This window comes from Oreochromis aureus, linkage group 18 (assembly GCF_013358895.1).
Source record: "Oreochromis aureus strain Israel breed Guangdong linkage group 18, ZZ_aureus, whole genome shotgun sequence".
NCBI lineage: Eukaryota > Metazoa > Chordata > Actinopteri > Cichliformes > Cichlidae > Oreochromis > Oreochromis aureus.
In genome coordinates, this window is record NC_052959.1 from 18,895,489 (window position 1) to 18,919,368 (window position 23,880).

At 41.4% G+C, this 23,880-nt stretch overlaps 1 protein-coding gene across 1 annotated transcript; it reads left to right on the forward strand.

Moving 5' to 3' along the window:
- Positions 1 to 2,115: 2,115 nt before the first annotated feature.
- Positions 2,116 to 22,810, forward strand: wnt9a (wingless-type MMTV integration site family, member 9A). The gene is made up of 4 exons (XM_039602738.1): positions 2,116 to 2,252; positions 15,642 to 15,901; positions 16,044 to 16,306; positions 18,693 to 22,810. Exons 1-4 carry the CDS (start codon positions 2,161 to 2,163, stop codon positions 19,197 to 19,199), a joined length of 1,122 nt encoding a protein of 373 aa, XP_039458672.1. The 5' UTR covers positions 2,116 to 2,160; the 3' UTR covers positions 19,200 to 22,810.
- The last annotated feature ends 1,070 nt before the right edge of the window (positions 22,811 to 23,880 follow it).

Sequence of the window (23,880 nt, forward strand, 5' to 3'; positions counted from 1 at the left end):
TGAAAGATTAATAACTGCTGATGTGTCTTTTTGGGAAGTGATCAGCACAGATCCAATATGACCCAGAGCGTGCAACAATAATTTTAAAACTTGCTGGCTTTAATCTTTAATTTGAGGTGCTGTTGTGTTTACACACAGTAAGTAGAAAGTTGGCTCGGTGAAGTCACTTGGCCCATCTGCGCTCAATGCGCTGGATATTGTTTGAGATTGGGAATGAATAGACTTCATCTTGAATCCTGGCAGGAGCGCTCCCCAGGTGTAGCTGAGCAAAACCTGGACTCGTCCCAAGTTCAGATCCCTCTCTCTGTTTACGTGCCAAAAATCAAGGTGTGTGTGGACACAAAAGATGTTAGTTGGTAGCTGAGCGATTGAAAGGTGTTTACACAGGAGTTAAGAAGGGCTGTCCCTGCCTAAAGACATTCTCAGCTGGCAAACAGTAAGTGGATATTATTTACAAATCAAGAGGTCAGCTATGTCAACCAGTGCTGCTTCTCGCTCCCACTGTAGTTGCACTGATTGTGTAGAAATCTATGAACGCTGTTGTCTTACCAGCCGGGTGTTTCTGGGAAAAATAAATAATAACCTAATCGTGTATCATCAGAGGATAAAATGTGCATTCATTAGATAAAGCTTTGCAATTGTATATGTTCATGGACCGTATATGTTCTACAAGCGCACATGTTTCAAACACCAGTGAGGCAGGGGGGATCGCATGTTAAAGAAGGCATTCTGTGACAATAACCAAAACTTTTGGTAATCTCAAAATCTTAAGCAATCAGTGCGTAGGAAGAGTAAATATTTTTCAGGAGCAGGCCTGCCAAACGGTTCGCATTACTTCCTTGAATGACTGATAGCTTGCCAATTGATTTATGATGCTCAATATGATATTTTGCAAAGCGATTAAAGGTTTCATCTTCTGCTTTCAGATTTCTTGTGAAATCGCCTACAGTTATATTTGCGGACAAATTTACTTCATTGTGAACTGCGGGTGAACTCACCTCAGCGCAGCTGGTTTAGGAGAACTGATCACCGCGTCTTGCAAAAAGGCAAGACCTGACGGATATTTAACTTCAGTAGACACTCTTTAGCCAAGATCTACAAAACAGGAAGCTGTATATGTGTGAACTACCCCAAAATCCAGACTCCAGAACCAAGGTATGACACACTTTGGAGGATAGAAATGTCTACAGAGGGATGCACATGATCTTTTTCTTATACAAAAAAGAACAAAACAACAACAACAACAGTAGTATAATTGATTGTTATTGTAAGTAATAATCTAAGTAAAATCATTCTTGTAAAGTATCAGAAATCAGTGTGAGTGACTGTGAATGCTGATGCATTATGATGAATTGCCTCTAACAACAATATAAAACTTCTAACCTAAACAAATCAAACATGAGTTTATAACACAATTGCCATGCAAAGTACACTTGTAATAATAACAATAATAATAAAAAACACTACTCCAGAAGCTGCTCTGGTGCTTTCAGTAAAACCACATGATCTTCCTCTGTAGTCGGTGGTGCCCTTGTGGTAAGGGTGTTTCATCAGCTGTGCATACTTATAAGTATACTTATAGTATTTGAGTATCTGAGTAGAGTACTTGTAACAATAACCCTCAGCTAGTTTCCAACATGTGCATATGTAAGACATTTTAAAACACTAAATCCAAAACAAAAACACACCTGGACTTCTATGTAGGGCAGTGTATAGACTACAATAACACTGCTGCGATATTTCAGTGCTGCACTCAAACCAATTCTTGGTTTGCCATTCTGGAAATAAACAGTCACTGAGTGCAGGTATTTTATCACACCGTCCAGTCCGGCTCAATCTGCACAAACACCGACTGCGTGGTGCTTAAAACGCCCACAGAGGAGAAGCTGTCACACCAATCATAAATTAAGACGCACTGAGATGAATAATCTTTCTGAAACATGAGAGGGGAATTGTGAATCAGTTGGGTTGCATGTATCGCAGTGCTGCTCCCTCTCTCTCTCCCTCTCTCTCGCTCTCTGTCTCTCCCCCTCTCTCTCTCTGCTGATGGGAGGAGCGCGGAGCAGCTCCTCTCTGTATAAGAAGTGTTGAACGTTCAACAAGGGATTTTACACAGCTACTCAGGAGAAACGAAATGATCTGCCCTGGAGCCGCAGCAAAATGCTGGATGGACACCTACTCCTGGGATGGTTATCGTTCACAGTTATAGTGTATCTTCTCAACTTGCCTGGACCCACCATAGCATATTTCGGGTAAGAGATGACAGACGCACTGTTAAGTCCATGATGCTACTTTTCATTGATTTGATTGGTTCAAAGCAGGTATGTTTTTTTAAATGTCGTAAGTCACTGAAAACTCTTTAGTGAGTTTAGAAAGTGGAATAAGGAAGTTTATTTTTTTTTTAATGCACTGATTTCGGGTCAGCGAGGTATCACCTGGAGGCCTCACAGCTGGTGTGCGCAGCAGGTTGTCTGCTCAAGATTTTACCTCAGTGAAGGTGCTGGTAATTTAAAAAAAAGTAGCAGTGTGGGGGGTTATCTTAGAATGAAATTAAATTTAATCTAATCTAATCTAATATAGGAGGATGTATGTACCCGCGGAATGATTTTGACCGGTGAGAGCCCCCTCCCCTTCATTCTTTCCCTGACAATTGAGCCAGCGCCCACTGTACAGTGAGCGCGGCACGTTTGAGTGGCAGGTAGCGGTCAAGGGGTTATTTTGCTGAAACACTTGTAAAATCATATCCTTAGTCGACTCTGAAAACAGCCGTGGAGCCGAAAGGTGAGTGTATATGCCCCAGACTCAACAGCTGGTAACAATAAAGCGATCTGACTGAGTGAACTGGTGGCCGAAACGTCTGCTCAGCTTGCACAGAAAAAATCCCCCCATCCAGCAAAAACATCACACAACTCTGGCAGGTTTTTTCTTCTTCTGCTACCTCCATCAGATAAAAAAAGGGAGAAACGAAAACAGCTGGAACACGTGTCAGGAAATTAATCTGAAAAATTTAGCGTTTCGTGAATCGTGTCCCGCACTTAACATTGTTTCATTTAGAAAGCGCACACGGGTGTATATTTCAAAGTAAGTCATTCCCAGGGAACGCCTTGGATTTTAGGTGTAGCCCACTATGACCTCCACTTCAGAGTGGCTACTCATGCTGCACTTTGCTTGGTCGTACGCACTACACTCTCAGCTTCCTTTTCTGTCTTAGTTACAGAAGAACATTAACAGTGCTGGGAAGCCAAGGTCATTCAAATGAGGTCAGCATGTCAGGTGGGACCGCAGCCGTATTTCACCTGGAGCTGAAGAGCTTTAATCCGAAAAGAAACCCACAGACTGGAATGTACCCATGCAAGTGGAAATGCACATTAAACACAGTTAAGATCTTGGTGCTTTCCTGTATTATCTACAAATATCTCTGTTGATGGGTGCTGTTAGTGCTCCCCTTCAGGGTAGACACACACACACAGACAAACGGTTGTAGACTGCAGAGTGATGACACTTGAAGCTTTGCCAGCAGAGTCAAATTTATGGTAGGTATGGGTGTTGTGCAGGATCCAGGAGTGTTAGGCGATCTGGGAACTGTTGTGAATCTGCAAGAGAGCACAAGAACTGTCCCCCAAGGGCCCATTAGCCTAGTATGTCAGACCTGCCGACCTGTTGAAGTGGGTTTTACATTCTCCTGGAGGCAAATGTTATCTGAATAGTATGTATTCGCTTTCGAGTCAAGGCAACAGAAGTTTTGGAAGTAGTAAAACGCTGTGTATCTCACAGTAACTGTTTTTCAGATCTCTGGGTAATATTTTTTTCTTTGTTGGGGGGTGGGGGTGGAGTGTTGCACAAAGTGTTGGCACTAATTTTGGAAACTGGGTGATGCAAGCAAGTTGTATGACACCTGCAGTAGTTCCGTGTGATGGAAATATCTCAGCCCCTTCTGAGCAAAGCATCATCATGTCTAATACTCATGCACGTATCAAGTAGTTTCTCTCTCTGCCTCTTGGTCTTTGGTTTCAATTCATTTCTAAAATTGCATTAGAAGGACAAATGTAACACTGCTCTCTGTTTCTGTCTCCCCTCCTGTTGCAGTGTCGCCCTTTGGCAGGCGCTTGTATTAAAGATGACGTGCCAAATTGGCACCAAAATCAGCCCTAATGGTTCTAATGGTAATGCATATTTACTTATTCAGTTAGCACTTGCTTTCAATTCCCTCTGTCAGTCTGTTCTCTATCTGTGGCATGTGTAGTGCAGAGAGACATGTGGTATTACAATACTCCAGATTTATTATTCTGTGGCCCAGGGAGAAAGGAATATGAATGAGTGTCAGTGAATGATTTAGCCTTGCTGCTGAGGAACATGAAACATACTGAAAGAGCCTGCACAGGTGACACAGATACAAAATGTGACTGCCCCGTGGCCGGCTTCCCAGAAACTCGACACCGGTGACACTCCAGCACAGTCTTGCTCAGCTTTGACCGGGGGACATACTAACACAAACCTGTTCAAATAAATATTCCATGAGCACGAGGCATCTTAGGGCCCCCTGGGTACTGATTTACTCAAAATAGAGGGTCAATGTTGCATACCCAATTTCCAAAGTGCGGTGGAGCATAAGTGTAACATAAACACAATCTCTCCTGCCTGTAGTCTGCTGTAGCTGAGGGTGGGGTGGGATTCCTGGCGTAGCCAAGCACCCGCTTAAATTGTCATCCTTTGCCACAAGAATGTGAACACTCATTTTCTTTCCCTCAGCCTGTTGTGGCAGGTGCTGGTTCTGCTAAATCCGTTATCATTAGAGCTTGAATTGGAGATGCTCGCTGAGTTTGCCTTACTTACCTTAAGGTTACAGCACCTTGATCAGATATGGGGTTAACTGTCAGCAAAGGAGACGATTTGTTTGCTCAGGTGACCCCGCGAGGGCTCAGAGTGCTCTCTGAGACGACTCTGTTGGTTTAAATTTAAGTTTTGGTAAAAGGCTTGTCATTCTGCGGTCTTGTAAACTGTGCTGGATGTGAGTCCTTACACTGAGTCAAGGGTTTGTTTTTATTTAGCACACATGCGACATATACAGGAAGGCTGCCCACAGTCATGCAACTGGGATTTACTAATCACAGACGCGCCGCAGCATCCGGAAGAAGCAAATATAGCGGTTGCTATTTAATTGCTGCAATATCCTTAAAATCTCTATCATCGGTTTGATCCTGAAGAGCAGAGCTCCTTTCAGATGCAATTATTGTTTTCAGCGCTCCATTAAGTGAGGCAGTAAGCCAAGAGCAACAGGATAACAAATGGGATGTGTGTAAATTTATTGAGGAGGAGTGATGTTTCTTTTCTGTTTTTTTCAGTGTGCAGCCCGTCTGAGGATTTTATCATTTTGCTGACTTAGTTCCTGGCATGTATCAAACGGCATTTTTTTTTTTTACGTTTCAAAGGAGCCTTACTTCTTGAGCACACTGCAAAAATGTTAAAATTTGTTTTTTAAGCAGCTCCATCTAACCATTTCCTTTGGTTCCCTCCTCCCCCCCATCCCTCCTGTCTTCTGGCTTGCCTGCCTTATGTGCGTGCTGGCATCCCTGCAGTGGTTTGTGGGGAGCTTCTGGGTGATTACCACTCATTAGAAGGAGCAGAGTTAGTGCGGGCTCAGGCTGGCGTTGCCTGGCAGACAGTGGTGGCAAGCGTCTCATTACCAGGCCTTAAGGACTGATTAGCCCTGACGTGCAGCAGGGCGGGGAGCACCGTTGATAGAGGGATTTCCCAACTACATAGGATATCCTGTGGCTATAGCCACACCTCAAAGGGTATCACTTTAGCATGAGCCAAGAAGATAGGATTCTCTTGACAGTGTAGTGTAGTGAGATCACGCGAATCTGGAAGCTTAGATAGCTGACCGCGTGTCCCTCTTAAAAGAGAGTTTTGTTTTCTTTATATTTCTGTTTGATACATCCAGATTTGAGCTAAGCCAGGCTTTGCTTTGAGCTCTGTACCCTGTTACATCCTTCTGGACTCCTGCTATGTTAGTGGGTACCACATGGTGGTGCAGTACTGTCTGAGAGTGTAGGATGGTTCTCCATCAGCTCTTTCTTGTGTATAAATAGGAGACAAAATGTGAAAACATTAAATGTAAATGTAGTGCAAAATTTACTTGGCTTATGCCCACTTGTGGTCATCCTGCATGATGGGTTCAAAATGTCTTTGAACTTAAGCTTATAGAGCAAAACTGTACTTTTTTTTGCACAAATTTACATGTCTTTAAACTGGAAGATGCATAGTGTAGCTGCTGATTTTATGGGTTGAACCATCAGTAATTACAGAGCTTGGTACTCACCTTTGTTAAGAAGAGTTCGGTGGCCCCTGATGTGGGCTGTTATGGGGCTCATACTGTGTAATAGCATGGTTGTGCTGGATATTTCTGAAGATTGAATGGTTTGGTGAGGCTTTTAAAATGCGTTTGGCGTGCTCACATTTGAAGGAGGTACAGTTCTTGTGTCATCAGGATGCCAAATAGACCACAATTAAGAGACGCTTGATTATAAAAGGGCGGCAGGTCCAGGCGTACATTTCATTGATGGATAGCTCGAAGATACGGAGAGGAAAATCTTCTTGGTCAAAATGCAAACATATGATGATCTTTGCAGATGGAGCTGGAGACACGGGCAATTTGCAAAACAGGAAAACTAATATAGACTCAAGATACTTTTAGTGGTCAGGCATTGATGAGATGATGCTAGTTAGTGTGACCACTATGTCCTGTGTTTTCCATCCTTGACCACAGGCGAGTTTTCTCTGCCTAGTTTGTGGGGATAGAAGAGACATGGCACCTCACACGTGCCAAGATTAGCAGACTGTCAAAACCCTCACTTAAAACTTTGGCCTTCCAGAGAATATCTGCTTTTATCACATCCAAGAAAAATAGATTTTGATAAATTTGGTGTCTTAAAAAAAAAAATCAAACAGATTATTTCTGTAGCAGTCAGCATAAAACCCTTTTTTTCAGTATCATCCACCTGTTTGCAGGGTAACCTGAGTTTATCTTGCATAAACACAATCCTATAGAAAACTAAGCTGATGTGCACTCAGATGCTCCACTGGGATGGGTGTGCTTATATACTCTAAGCTTCTCCCAAAAGGCTTATTTATCCATAAAGCCTGAGTATTAGTTTGAGAATGTCACACTGACATGAACGGGCCAAGGCACGGAAGACGTTCTGCGATTCACCCTGAAGCAGATTTCATTTCACGTTGAAAGTGGCCCAATTGCATGACGTTCAGCTGCTGTTTTAATCATCAAGCAGTTGTCAAGAGTCAAACTTTTCTCACTCCCGTTGATATACGAGTCGCGAGTGAGCACAAAAACAGCCGAAAAAATCTTTGTCAGACGCGGTTAATCAACACTTTGCGTCTTTAACTTTGAAAAATGCTGTGACAAAAGGTATTTGAGCTTTAATATTTGAAATGAGATTTAAAGGAATAACATGTTATATGTGGGGGGAAAAAGTACTGTTTGTATCTGCTTTGCTGAATTTCTCTGACCTTAAAGTCTCACCAAATAGCCACAGTGTGGTTCAGCACGTGGAATCGGTGAGAGCCGAGTACAGTATGTGTGCCTGAGCGTGTTTGGTGTGTCGGTGCGCTGGTACAGGGCTACTCTGTGCCATGGTGTGGGCTAGAACTGGGGAGTCATGCGGACACTGCTGCACGCCCAATCTGTGCCAGTCACACAGTGACTATAACTGAGCTGCTGACCTTAGAAGCCTCGAGTTCTCACATAGCAGTTAAACCTCTTACCATGCCCCGCACTCCCATTCCCAGGGCCAGATCCTATAGTGCTGCCACTCGGCTACCAGTTTTCACATTCACAGTCGTGGATTAAAAAGTTAGGCTGGACACTAGATTTTTTCCCCCCTTTTCCTACTTTTTCGACCTGTAAAACAAAAGTATTTTTGTGTCATATACATTTAAAATATCAAGAGTAGATAAACAGAGTCCTGTCTCTTTCAGCTACTTTATGGGAGTAGTCTGACATACCCTCTGTGGTTTGTAAATGACCAGAAAGGACAGCAGATGACATAACTTTGGGTCATATCCTGTTAAGTCATACAAGATAGCGGACTTCCCCCCTAGCTTTGTGAACAGCAGCATTTCTAGACATTGCACGACATTCCCACTACGCAGAAAGGCTCATTACTCAACTAATAATGACTTACTTAAGTCCCAGGCCAGTACCACTTTGTTTTGTCGTGTTACTGCACTGTGTCAGTCGCAGCTTGTTAGAAGCAATCACAACACCCAGCGCTTTCAACTAGGGACTTATCTTATCTTAGCCATATACACAATCGTTTACTCTTTCCCCCATTTTTTGGGGGGGGTTTTAATGATTTGGGGAATTAACAGTTTCTTTCACCATGGAGAAAATGCCTGAGCTCAGTGCAGGATTTCTTCTCTTACACTTCTTCTTGGAGGTGGACAACAGCAACCAGAGAGTCATTCGACACTGATTCATGGTTTCTCCAATTATTCATGTCTAAGCTGTGGAGCACATTGTCAGCAATGGTTAGAGAGGGCCAGTGGGAAAACACTACACACGCTCACATTCCTACTACCTCTGGCATGGCCTGGGATACACCAGATGGGACTTGGGCAGGGTGGTCTGAAGTTCATCCAACATTTCTGAGAAAAGCACACAACTTTCTCCCCCCCAAAAGGAGCATTTTTAAACGCTGTTAAGGCAGCAGGAAAAAGTGAAAGGAAAAGAAACAAGGGATCACCGATGGTAAGCCTAATTTACTGCAAAAACTCAGAGTTTCAGAGTAATATGTTTTCTTACGTTGCACATATTAATATCAGGTGAGCACGGCAGTTTGTCTTCATCACAGTTAAACTTTTCCAGGACACATGTTCACGTCTATCATTGTCCCGTGTAGGTTAAGGTCGTAGACGCAATAGTTTTGTCTAGAGACCGCTTTGTTTTGAGCCAACAGCTGGGTGGAATGATTGACATTCGTTTAGAGTAATTGACCAGTGGGAATAGGGGAAGTTTGGAGAAAAGGGGAAAAAAGGAGGAGAAGAAGGAGGGGGGTTGGTTGTGATCTAGGAGACACTAGACCACACAACCTGCAAGTTGAGGCTGATGGAGAAATTGTGGCTTTTGTGCTTTTTTTTTTTTTTCCTGTCTGGGCGCATTTAGCCACAACTTGTAGGTGTTGACTTAAGGTTGTAAGACCCCACGTGCGTGTGCACATAGATCCATGCGTGTAGCCGCGCACGCCATTGTGTCCAACGCTACGGCGGCTGATAAACAAACGTTGGCTGGAAATTACCAAAACAGTTCCCCCTCTGTGTTTGAATTCTTGCCATGGAAAACAGAAAACTGAAAGTTTTTTTGTTTGTTTTACTGTATTAACTTGTTGTTTTAATTAAGAAAACAGACTTTCAATGATATTGCTCAACAGGTGGTTTTCTTATCTCCAGGGGGTGATTACACACTAGGTCAGCAATCTGTAATATCGCATGTTTACTGAATATGGATATCTCCTACAGAGGCAGCAGATCCTAACATAGAAAGCATCCATACAGAGCTGCAGCTCGAGCCCTGTACATTTTCTTAATTCTTTAAGACTCATCCCTTCTTCTGTATCGTCAGCAAAAATTTCTGTTTGACCGCCAACTGTTCAAAATTCAAACACACATTAACAAAAAGGAGAAAATAAGCTCTTATTTAACAACCAGATGTTTGGCATGTTTACTTGATTTAGATTTACTTTTTCTAAGGTTTTTAACTTTAGACTCTCGAGATTAATGTCTATACAGAGACTGTTAATATATGTCTCTGTGGGCACATGAGCACCATGAGTAATTAACAAGCTGCATTTGTAGTCTGAGAAAGAATTTGTTTAGGCCTAGCACATTTAAGTAATAGGATTTTTTCTGACTATGACAGATAGTAGGTATCCTTAGCTGTCTACATACCTTACTAATAAAGAAAGAGCAGAATTACCAGCTGAGGGTCACTTCCAGGAGTGCAATGTAAAGTCAGAGGGCGAGTGATGATGGCAAAGTTTAGAGTTAGTCAATGATTTCCTTGAAGGATTGACTGTCGTGCTCCGCCGCGTGAAATGAGCCGTTTTCGCTGAACCCGCTGCATTGGAAAATGTATATAAAGTAAATGTCACGGGCAATGGGAGGTGCTGACAGGTGGAGAGAAAGGACTAAACAAACTGCACTGTTACTAAGTGAAAGACAGTGGAGGAGGTGCAGCGTGAGAGTAGGTCAGTGATGTCTGCACAGTGTGTAGAGGCAAGAGTGTGAATGGAAAAAGCAAAGCTGAGCAAACATCAGCAGGAATCCCACCTCACATGGGATAATAATGAGTTTTATATGTTGGTGTTATATTCCGTGTGTAATTGGTGTTGCTGTGCCAACACCTCAAACAAAAACACCGACAGAAAATGGACCGTGATGTGAAAACACATGTTCGTGCTTTCTTATTCACTGTGGGGAAGATACTGCGAAGATGCATGCGCGTTGCTTTAAAGCGCGCACGTTTTGTGATAATCACGTGGATTCAGGACGGATGCTTTTAATGGACGTGATATATATGACATGTAGAAGTGAAACCTGTTGGATGTGTTGATGTGAACACGAATCAGACCTGGTTAATTATAGGTAACTTTAAAAAAATTGGATATATACACGGTATATTAGCAGCTGTCTTTGCGTCGTTCACTTTTGAGCTTTTCTGTGAATTAAATTTATTCTAGAAAAAGTGGTCCCATGTTTTTTAAGAAACGCTCTCATCGAGCGAGCGATTGTTGTCACCATTGCAGGAAGATTCCAGTTATTCCTTTTTGTCTCAGAGTCGACTTTATGATTGACCCAGGGAACTGTTATCCAATTCTTTTCCTCTTAGCGAGTTGAATGAGTTCATTCTTCAGCAAACAGCAGTGTGATTTATTTATTTATTTTTTTTCTCAGATCATCTTATTGGAATGTGTGCGACCCTTTTGTGTGATAGCAGGGGTCACTGTCCTTCATCCAGGGAAAATATTATCTTGAATCCAGCGAATTTGAATCGGATTAAAATGAACAGCTCCTCTCCTCAAATATTAAAAAGTGCATCCATTTGTAAACATTTTTTTTTGAATATAGAAGAAAATAAAGCACGGTACATCTGTGATACTATTTGACTGTGTTCTCGTCTGCCACAGAGTGGAAACATTGCACAAGAGTGAGCGTTGGCCAGTAGTGTATTCTCCAGAGATGTGAAGAAGTATTTCTCTGCTCGAATGTCCCTTTCTTCCTCGCTTTGCCCTCAGGCTTTCTTTGCAACTAGCTAGAAAAAAAAGAGCCTTTCTTTGAAAAAGAGACAGCGGTGCTGAGATCAGTGTCGTGTCATCTTTGGCTTCCTTCCAGCTTCACGCAGACCATCGTTTTTGTCTCAGACAAGTAGACGTTACCGAGGCATCTGAGGCCCGTCGTTCTAATACTTGGAGGCATGTGGGGGTTTGGGAAGGTCTGAGTATATTGGTATTCATATATTTCAGCTACCATTAGCAGTTGGCTATCTTTCCAAAGCAGTACACTTAACTGATGTCTCTGTGTTCATTTGCAGACATTTGCATGAGCAAAATGTTGTGTGCATTTAAAAAAAAAAAGTCTTACATGTTCTTTAACATGACAGGTTATTTGCTCCGCAGCGCCATTCAATCCCTGACATTCGCTTGCAATAGAAGTGCTGAGGAAAGGTTGGCAGTCGTACGTGACACGCCGGGCCTGTTGGATTTGTTTGTTTTGAGACTTTATGTTTGTTTCCTTGACATTGCAATCAGAGTGTCTTAACAAAGCGTGAAACAATTTAGAGGAAAATGTCAGTTGTTCAGAGAAAGACACCCTTTGCCTCGCTGCGTACGCCTCAAACCATACATTTTTCTTATTCTCCAAGTGTGTTGGGAGGGCGATCTCTGTCAAGACACAGCTTGCCAGGTTTCCATTTGAACTTGCTGTCAGACAAGTTAAGAATAGGCAAACACACTTTGCAAAAAGAAAACCGTTCGACCCATTCTGAAAGCAAACCCCGAGGACTCCTTTTTTGATTTGACTACGCGGATTCTCAACCAGACTATAAATTTATTGTAAAGAAAAATATCAAATAACATCTGTGAACTATTAAGTTCACTGATATTAAATTGAGCACTCGAGGGGAAACATTTCAGTCGGTTATTGGACTTAATAAAACAAATCTTGTGTTGAATAAATCCTGTGACCTTCTGTTCGTGACTCAAGTGATTATGAGTGGTGACAGAATATTCTCTGAAAAATAATAAAGAAGTCTAAAATGTGAGTAATGCGAATCAGCGATCATCGCTTCTGGTACATTAACTAACCAGGTGTAGACAGTGAGCAGGTGCTCTGCACCTTTACAAAAATATTGCAGAATTTATTTCCATCTTCTTTTCAGACTGCTTGGCTGTAGTAAACTGTGAGGCAGCGGTCCCATTTGCTGCGGTTACGCTTCAGTTATAAAGTTGGACTTCTTTTAATTGGTTTGGCTGTATGCATACTTTTAGCAACCAGGACCGGATGGACAACAATTTATGACTGTTGGTATATTAGTGCTGTGATAGTGGAAATATGAAGGATTAAAGTGTTAATCTTAAATGCTAAATGTATTTTGACATCACAACTAAAAGCAGCAAATATTGGCCCAAAAAGTAAATGCAGTTCTGATTGCTCTCTTTTCAAAATAAAATAATTCTTCACTGTCTCTCAAGTACGCTTTTTCAGATGTTGTGCCTTGGTGCTGACATGTGCAAGCTGTAATCCTTAGTGCCTTAGTGCACTGGAAAATTCAGCCTACACTGAATGCCAGGAGTCCAGATCATTGATAAATAATCTCAATGATAAATACTGTGTTGCTCCATGCACGAGTATCCTTCAAAAGTCTGAAGTCCGGCTGCAAAAAGCACACAGGCCAGAGAGCTTGTGCATTTTGTGAGTTCAGTAAATCCATTTATTCTTCAGTTTCACTTTAACAGTGTAAAGGAGGCCAGAAATTACACATAATGAACAACTAGGGTGCCAGTCCTGTCAGTTGGTGTGACCAAAATGGTCACAGGCTGACAGTCATGTCCCCCGTGTGTGTTTATGAAAGTAATGCCCTGCACTCTCCATCACAACCTCAGAACGCTGGTTATAGGTTTTGCCAGCTATGTGGCAGTCCCCGCTTTGTGTGTTTTATATACGCATCCCTTAAATAAACTGACGAAAGGAGTGCAAGTCTGCCACATGTTCTCCATACCATGTTTAGAATCGAAATTCTTACTTGCTGTATTTAAAGTGCTTTGCAGCTGTAGGATGAATACAGGTGCCTCGTTTATGCAGTTGTTCTTAGAGTCTTAAGCTCATTTCTGACGGTTTGCCTTTGTTTGATTCGTAAATGTTGCTGAGCGTAATAATAAACAACAAATTTTGTTTAAGCATTATTTAAAAATATAATTTCTAACTTGTACTCGCTTTATCAAGAGCACTGGGATTTACTTTAACCAGTGGCTGTCTAGAGCACTGTGTCATTTCCCAGTAGCCTATGGGCCACTTTGGGCTACTGTGAACACTCGTCTTGACCGGTGACATTATACGTAGCAAGCAGGAGTGAGTTGACAGACCTCTCAGACACCCTTGACTCCCGCAGACTGCATGCATCTCCACAGCATGCTTAGCATCAGAGTTCAAACCCCAAAGACTTGCACAGATGTGCACTTGAATCTGCTCATTCTCGCTTTCTGCAAGGGAGTGCTTCTTAACAGGTAACACCTGTTAAGACGACCATCCTTTTCCCGGAGAAAAGGATGGTCAATATAAAAGGTTAAAAAATAACTGCTATTCAGGGTCTGGGTGGACTGTAGCTTAAACACACAGATTTCTTGTGGCGGTGTATCTTAAGTTCAGTTTCGGGGGATTTTGTTTGATACTTTTGTTTGTCAAAAAATAAAGCTGCTGAGTTTAAGGTTTTCTTTGTGGGCATTTTGAGAGCACTGTTAGCATACCTGAAAACCTCAGTGTTGAGAGTGGCTGGTTGGTCCCATTGTGTTTATAATGTTGTTAACTTTTATTCCAGATAAGTGGGCCAGTTTCAGTGACGGGGTTTTGCTACATACGATAATTGTTGATAACCGTGACATTATGTCAAATCAGATAACGATATTATGTCAACATCACATAATACAAAAGAGCACATGAATTAACTAGTTGTTCTTTTGTAGAGTTTATTTTATTTCATTTTTCTTTGTAGATACCGACACTTTCACCACCAACATTCTTTCCAGTTTCCAAAGTGGATGTCCAATCTTTTGACGTAATAATTATGTAGTAAAAAGCCTGATCACCAGGTAGTACTCGATTACAATTTGCATGAACAGAGTGGCGTGGGATGGAGTCAAATTGTTGTTCCAGTCTGCCCCTAAGTGAAACCCCTCGATGACATCATAAATCAGAGTTTAGCCCAGAGTGAGGTAGGACAGAAACACAGAACTAAAAAGATCACCACGTTTTATGTCCCCTACAGAAAGTCTAGATTTTCAGATGTAAAGACTTTTATACGACATTTAAGACTTTTTATAACGACAGCAGAAATACTGTGTGTCATGTTTAAATCTGTACAGCGAGGTCTAACCTGCCACCCGCCTGAAGGATCTGGTATAAATATTTAACCAACCATTTGCTGGCTACTGTTTTACGGCACGTAGCACGACAGACACGATCACAGAATACAAATGTTTAAACTGTCCCCACATTAACTGAATGCCTTGTTACCTGCACATTATAACCTCATACTGCAGTATTAAAGTGGTCAGTATGCAGCTGATGCTGTAAGTTTATTGCTGTAAAACGGAAAAAAATTGATTTCAGGAACTTTTGGTAGAACTTCAATATACAGCCCATAACCTACGGTCCAGTTGCCCATGTAAACAATTTTCAGTTTTAAAGGAGATGAGAAACTAATTGCAACTACAGGTATTTTTAAACAAAGGAGGTCTGAATAATCAGCCCACACCACTAATAATACTGTGTACTTACATTGTAAGGGGCAGATATATTGATTTCCCTGCTTCTGAAATAACCTAAAGTTACTGAGTACGTTTTCTTTTTTGAAAGTACTCCAAAGGCACTCTTACATTAAGTGCCCTGTTTCTTTTAAATTTCCCCGTGGATAAAAACTACTCACAAAAATGCTAACAGTATAATTTGTTTCTCCTTTGCTTTAAAACAAAAGCCAATTATAACTCCATTGTTCTACAACAGGATTTTTAGGTATCCAAAATTCAAAAGAATTACATGGTAAACCTGACTTTTCCACCACTGCAGAGAAGTTGCTCTTTACTCAGACACACCTGCACCGAGAGTTGATCTCAATCTCCAGCAAATGTTGAATTCCCCTGAACATTAACCACTGAACAGCTGAATTTATTTGAACATTAACCAAACTTTTGAGCATTATATGAGCAGCTGTGCTTCCTGTGCTGTTTATGCAGTATATCTTTGCTACTTTTATTGTTTATTCAGGAAGGTCAGTATCCTGTGCTTCTGAATACTTTATCAAGACAATCCCAGTATCTTTCTGTTTCCAAATGGCTTGTGATGTTTTCTTCCAGGTTGACAGGTAATGAACCGTTGTCTGTCCTGCCACTGAACTCTTTACCAGAGGAGAGCATAGGCAGGGCCCACTTCAAGCTGTGTGACCGGCTCAAACTGGAAAAGAAGCAGCGCAGGATGTGCAGACGAGACCCGGGCGTGGCGGAGACTCTAAGAGAGGCCATCACCATGAGCGCCCTAGAATGCCAGTACCAATTCCGCTTTGAGAGGTGGAACTGCACCTTAGAGGGGCGCCACCGAGCCAACATATTAAAAAGAGGTGATTATTACTACTTTTCTTCCCATTTGAATATGCATTTTATTCTTGTGGACTTAAAACTTAATGTGTGAGTGAGCCAACTCTTTAGAAAACACCTTATTTTCCTGTCTCCCAATTGCCACTCTCCATCGGGCTTCTCTAGGATTTAAAGAGACGGCCTTCTTGTACGCCATCTCCTCAGCGGGTCTAACTCATGCCATGGCCAAAGCTTGCAGCGCAGGACGCATGGAGCGCTGTACATGTGACGAGGCCCCCGACCTGGAGAACCGTAAGGCGTGGCAGTGGGGAGGCTGCGGAGACAACCTCAAATACGCAAACAAGTTTGTCAAGGACTTCCTGGGCAAACGCTCAAACAAGGATCTACGTGCACGTGTGGACATGCACAATACGAACGTGGGCATGAAGGTAAGTGCGTCAAATGGTCATGACGTACCCACCGATAGCACTATTTACTTACTTGGTCTAACCAAAGACACGATCTAGCTGCACCATGGGAAATGGGGGATTCATTCGTTCTGGGGCTTGACCCGTGCTTCGAGCCAAAAGTCATCCGACGCAACAAAAGCGAATATCTCAACATCTGCTGCTTTGATCTCAGATCTCCAACTCCTTCTACGACATTGTTGCCTCTTAGAGGTTTCACTGAATGATGGTCTGTGACAGCAACAATATTAGCTAATAATTTATTGAAAACATTAAATTCGACTTCATTTTAATTTGTGACAGTTATTCATCTACATGTCAGCGATGTTGGAAAACTTTTAAGGAGTAACAGTCAAAGAAAAAGAAAGATTTATCAAACTGTAATTTCATAGCAGTATATTTACCCAAAGTGTCAGCTTCACTTGCCTTTTATTAACGCAGCAATTTCTACAGACTTTGAGTTATTCCATACACATGAATCTAACTAGGAAACACACTTCAGTTTGAAGAGGGTCAGAGTTCGTATGGCGAGACAGACATTATGTAAACAGAAAGGTTTGCTAATTGCTTGTATGAATCATTTAAACGATGGGAAAATAGCATTAATACAATATACTCGGAGTTCTTTTTGTCAGCAAACATCAATGTGAAGTACCGATTCATTTTGCGCCATATCCCGGATACACTGCATTTCCATATCTTGGCTTTTGCTTTTGTACTGGAGTTTAAACATTACAGCACTGCTGTTTGAGACAAAGGGCTCCATCTTAACTGTCTCCGAATATGTCACCAGATGGGACCTGAACTTCCCTACACCTGGATGACGTTGACTGGGGCATTTTGGGAGAGCAAAATCAATTGAAAATTGTGAAGTGTTTCAAAAGTCCAACACACAAGTTTAAAAGAAACCCAGAGTAATGCTGCTGTAAATTTTAGTGAAATCTGAAAGTGTTCATTAGTCAATATTTGGTTTTCTCTCTCAGATTAGATAGGCTAAGAGTCTCATTTGTGCTCTGGTAGAATTCAGTGATTGTTTGTGGTGAGCAAATACGGGTTTTTCATCTTGGAAGTGTTTTTAATAGCAGAATAAATGGTCCTAATATGTCAAGCCAAAGCAAACTAATGGTCTGGAATATGTTTCTTTTACTGTGCTTTGTGCCTATTGTGGCCTTTTTCATTTTGGTTTCAAAATGAATTACGGCTAAAGCACACTTCCCAAATATTAACAGATATAAAACTCTCCCCCAAACGAATGCGAGCTCTTCCTTTTCAACTTGGCTCTCCTAAATCCAGTCTCCTTGGAGATTTTATTTGTGATAAAAGATTTACAACATTGTTTTGGCTCTTTCTTTTTTTTTTCTTTTCGTAATTTGCACATGTAGCGAGGTGTATCGCATTCGCTCAGGATGAATTCCCACGCCGAGGACAAAATTGGAATGTGCTAGCCTCTGCATCCCCCCGACATTTTAAAGGCTGACCTATCAAATTTTCTTGACCTGCTGGTGTGATGAATATGCACTTCCTGCTCCCCGATCTCTCTCACAGTCTGAGAAAAGAATCGTAAATTGTTTCCAAACCCCGTATAAGACAATATGTTATTGTCATTGATTCCCGCGCACACACTCTGCTTTACACATTGTGGTGGATGCAGAAATGAACTCTGGCTGACTGCTAGGGGGTCAAGTGATATTAAAGTAACGTGTTGTGGTCTCTTTAGCTGATAATTCCTCTGTTTCACTTGCAATTATGTGTGATTTTGTGTAAGACAAAAAACGGCTTCTTCGGTATTCTTTCTCTTCCCAAACGTTTGCATGACTTTGCTCTGGGTTATGCCAAAATTACCGCACTATAGCGCTGGGTTGATCAACTCTGGGCTTAAAAAACATATTTTAGTAAAGTACCCAGTATAGGAGGAGGTATGAAGGGTTCCCATGGTTGACTGAATGGATTGTTTTGTGGCTTCTTCTTACCCATAACCTCCCCTCACTTATCATAATAACCACAACTGTTTAATCAAAATTTCATCTGTGGTTATTATAACAAAATCAGTCCTCCCACAAACTATAATTCACTTTTTCTTTTATACAAGAAGCCTCAGACGCCGTTGCTTTCCTTTTGTTCACAAGCAATAAGTGAAGTTTTTCCCCTTTAATTATGATATGAAAGAGAGCAATGAATGTAAAATATATGTCTATAACCTTCCCAAGCTGCCGTACTCCACCCAGTTCATCTAGTTGTGAGAATACTTTAATGAATTGGCTCTTTCAAGTGCTGTTTGCTAAACAAAAGCTTGTTAAATTGCATACCTTTCATTATGTGCTTTCAATGGTTCTCAGTGGCTAACAGTATTGTTCTGTCTCTGGTCCAGGTAATCAAGGCTGGAGTGGAGACCACTTGCAAATGCCACGGCGTCTCTGGCTCCTGCACCGTCCAGACCTGTTGGAGGCAGCTCCAGCCCTTCCATGAGATCGGCAAGCAGCTGAAGCAGCGTTACGAGACCTCCGTCAAGGTCGGCAGCTCCACCAACGAGGCCACTGGGGAGGGAGAGATCTCCACAGGCCGCAACCAGCAGCAGCAGCAGCAGCAACAGCAACAACAGCCCCTGCCCGGCCTGAACGATCAAATCCCCCGCACTATGGACTTGCTCCACATCGAGGACTCACCCAGTTTCTGTAGACCCACCAAATATTCACCGGGCACCGCAGCCCGCAAATGCTACAAGGACAAAAACTGTGATGCTATCTGTTGCGGGCGAGGCCACAACACTCAAAGCAGGGAGGTGACCAGGCCTTGCCAATGCCAGGTGCGCTGGTGCTGCTACGTTGAATGCAAGCAGTGCACACAGAGAGAGGAGGTCTACACCTGCAAGGGGTAAACCGGGCACCGTTCAGCCCTTTCAGTCAGAGGAAGGTGGTTGTGTTGAAGAGGAGCATTTTTTTTTTTCTCATGCAGAGTTTTGCTTTCGGTGTCGGAGCAGCGTTCTGCAAGCAAAAAAGGAGCGAGCCAAGAAGCAATAAGCACTTTGAGGGATTTCTGTGGGTTGGGTTTCAGAGGTCCTGCAGAATAAAAACTTTCTCAGACAACTGGGTCAACATCTCAAGCTCTTTATCACAGCGTTACCTTGAAAAGAGACGCTTTCACTTTCCTTTAAGAAAAACAAAAATCTTTTGTCATCAACTCACAAGAAAACCGATTAACGCCCAGTTAATGAGGATACAACACAAGGACAGTTACACCAACAGACTGATTTCTGGGGCTTTGCCCAAAGAGGAATGGTGTGTGTGTGTGTGTGTGTGTGTTTGTCAATTTTTACGTGTGTACAGTATTTGTAAGCATGTGAACATGAGGTAGATAGCGAGGGGGGGAGCGGAAAATTAAGTGACGATTTTTTATGGCGATTAAAAACCATATACAGAAACTGAAAAAAAAAGAAAAAGACAGGGTGTAAGAATTACTCTACACGCACATATTTACACTCACACACATTGTGTGTTTGCATATATATGTACATAAATTCAGTTATATTGTAATGATATTATATAAGCCACTTATCTAACTATGTTAAAACAAACCACTAACCACACAAATGTTTTGTTGTTTGTGTGCTCTTGCTCATTTTTCTTCTTGATTCATGTTGACAAGGCCCGTTGGAAAGCAGCACGCTTGTGTCTGACGTCTTTCTGTGGATAATTTATAGATCCTTTGGGACTACTCCTTCATGGGGAGGAACAAAAATATCTTTAATTTTTTTCTTTTTTTGTAATATCGTAATATGAAGCTGTTAGTACATACATTAACAGAAGATAACTAAACCAGTCAGTTTAGGCTATTCTCGGCCAGTGTTCAGGGAATAACTTAAACCACTATATGTGTTTGACTAAACCAGAAAGAACATACGAATGCAAGGTGGAGATGACAACGGCCTTGTTATTACAGTCAAAAGCATAGCAACAGGTGATCTCTTGATCAGCAGAAGGCCCACGTGAGACTCGGATCAAAAATTGCAGAGCTTTGTGAAGCTTAAATCTACTTTGAAGGTCTAAAGAAACCTGTGGAGAACTGGAGGAATTTAACTCCCTGCCATTTCGTATCCTTCCTTCCTCTTCGGCTTCCACAAATTTGATTGAGCCATATGTAATACATTGACACGCAGTGTGTACAGTGGAAGTTCAAACAGTATGGGGCGACTGACTTTTTGTTCAAGTGAAGATGAAAGCATAAGCCTCTTAGCTAATATAAAGATCTATTATAAAACTAATATTTGTGTAATTGTTCTGCAAATTTATGTCTACGTTTTATTAATCGGGTGTCTTCTTTCTGAAGTCAGTCAAGTTGTTTTTATAAGTTAACTTTACCTTTTCATCTTGTTGCTGAGCACCTTTTGACACAGTTAACACAATGCAGCATGCTGACCCCACCATACAAGAGTGACGGTTTGACACTGCAGGAAGTACTGCGTGGTATGAAATAATAAACTTCAGTCTGGTTTTTCCTTAGCCTATCATAAAGAAGCAGAGGAAACTGCTACTTTTAACAAAATTAGCCCATCAGCACCTCTAAACTCACTGTTTGGCCTCCAATATCTTGTTTGTTTAATCCAGGAAGTTAAACCACGCCTCGTCTTTGTTACGCTTTTTTGTACATATTAAACAGACAGGATGTAACTTGTTAATCAGTGAACCTTAAAGGTACTGAAAGGTGGCTTTTGATACCTTAGGGCACATTTCAGTCTCGCTGTGTCCAAGTTTGCGGCGTTTATGCAAAGCTAACTAGCTGACTGATAACTTTAGTTTCTCTTCTCGTGACCTAGAAGAAGGTGCAAATTGTTTCCATTACAGTTTTATGAGAAATGCCTCTGTGCACACAAACAATGCAGACAAAATTTTGTCATATTCTCAGCACTTAGTGCTTAGAAACATTATATTTTATCAAATACAGGACCTTATAGGCCATATTTTAGATTGGTGTGAATTAACTACTGAGTGAGGGACCCAGCTTTGTATTATAGCACCATTCACGCACTGAAGCCCAAAAGCCCTTTAAAGTATTTAAAGATCTGTATTTATGGATACAGTGCAGTGCAGAATCTTTTTTTTCTCGTTTTTTATTAAAAAATGTAAATAGCAAAGGTTTCTTCTCCTGTGGTATAGAGACAAAAGTGAGGCACATGTTCAACTCTCACAAGCATCTGAAACATAAATTGAAATTAAATAAATGAGTGAAGCATTTGCTGAAACGGCATACAGCTGCTGAAACAAGATCGTTACGGATTTCAATCATCAATGCTGCAGAGTGCATTTTTAAAAAGGAGTTTCACAGTGATTTAAATCAAAGCTCCCTCTGATAGGAAGAGAACCGTGCATGGCTTATTTGTCTAAAGGAGATGAATTCCAAGCATTCTGATATGAGATGGCATGCCAAATAAAGAATGGTCAAAACATATACATAGAACTTTGCACGCTACATGGAAACCATAATAGCTATGCAGAGACGCAAAGCACAAATGCCTGCTCGCCACAGCTTCTGGTGTGTGTTTGCGCCACACACTCCGCCTCGGCCCAAACACGGTGAGGTTCTCTACTATTGAATGGATTCAAAACAGACACGGCAGGAAATGCAAACAGATTGCATTTTTGTTTGTTTATAGATTGTACATAGGCGTAGAAATTTATTCCAGAAAAGAGGAGCATGATGCAGCAGTCCGCCGGGTTTTTAGATGCCACAGTCACCCGTGCTCTCAAATCCAAAACTCTGCACTGTTTAGTCATCAGTGGATCATGTACAAAATTCTATGTTGTAGAGAAAAAGAAAGATAAATTATTTTTTAAATATATTATGAGCATGTGTTTAGTGTAAATAACTTCAAAGTCTAAATTGATTTTATATCCTGTATTTTTTACTCTGTTTTCTTTTTGGGTGTTTGTTCCTTTTGGGGTGGAGGCTTCGAGAAGCAGTGTATACTATCAACATATTTCATTTTATATCTCAAGATTGTTATCTAAGCACTAACAAATCCTAACAAAACTCAAATCAGCTCACTTTTAGTTGGTTTAATTCACTTGCGGTAATGCAGTTTCTGAAAGTATGCAAAGAAAATCACAGTTATCGAGAATATTTTATAGAACTTAATCTTGTATAATCAACGGTTTTGTGAAAGGACTGATGATCAGTATGGACTTGTTCACCTTTGGGTCACTTTACATGTACATGTACTTTTTGTTAGGATTTGTGCTGTGCTTGTAAAACAAAGATAAAATACACAAGCTATGTATTGTCCTTTGTGATAATATTACACCAACAAAGCTTTGTCCATGTTCACTTATTCATGTCTTATGGGAACTCTAAATTATTTTCCTCTACCTCATGTGTATAGCTTGTAGGTTTAAACAGATCACAAATGACTGGTAAGAATGTATTTAAGTTATTTAACATCTTTGTATAACAAAGGCGGAAAAAATCTGAAATAATAAATGGATTTTTAAATTATTTAATGTGTACTTGCATTATTTGGTAGCATTGAAGTTTAATTAGTATATCATGCCTTGAATTTAAAGTTCTTCCATTACTGATGACACATATTTGCTGGATTCAGCCTCTGAAAATATGAAATTGATATGTTCATTCCCGGCTCCTTTCTTAGGTACACCTGTTCAACTGCTCATGAATGCAAATATGTAACCAGCCAATCACATGGCAGCAACTCAATGCATATAGGCATGTAACAAGTCAAGACAATGTGCTGAAGTTGAAACCTGGAGAAGAAAGATAACTTTGAGTGTGACATGGTTGTGACATGGTGCCAGAGCGGCTGGTCTGACTATTTCATAAACTGCTGATTAACTGGGATTTACCCACACAACCAGAGAACCAGGGTTTACAGAGAATGGCCCAAAATAGACCTGTGTTCAAATCCACCATCTAGCAGTAGAGTTTGCATGTTCTCCCCGTGTCTGCGTGGGTTCTCTTCAGGTACCCCACTTCCTCCCGCAGTTCAAAGACATGCAGTTAGTGGGGTTAAGTTAATTGGTTATTCTAAATATCCTACATGGTTGTCTGTCTCTCTGCGTTGGCTGTCCAGGGTGTACCCCACTTCTCGCCTTATGGTAGCCGGGACAGGCTCCAGCACCATGTGACCTTGATAAGGATAAGCGGAAGCGAATGGATGGATGGATAATTCAAAATAGAGAAAATTTCCGGTAGCTGATCATGATCAGCAGTTCTCCAGAGGTCAAAGGAGAATGGCAGTAGAAAGCCAGTACTAACCCAAATAACCACTTATTACAGAACAGCATCTGTGAATGCAGTCAAAACATGTCGAACTTTGAAGCCTGTCTACAGCAGCAGAAAACCACACTGGGTGCTACTCTTGTAACCTAGGGACAGGAAACTTAAGCTACAATTTGCACAAAATCACCAGCATTTAACAATAGAAGACTGAAAAAACTTTGCCTGGTCTGATGAGTCTCAATTCCTTCTATGCCATTTAGATGGTAGTGTTAAGATATGGCATAAATAAACTGAACACATGGATCTATCCTGTCTTCTGTCTCCTTTCG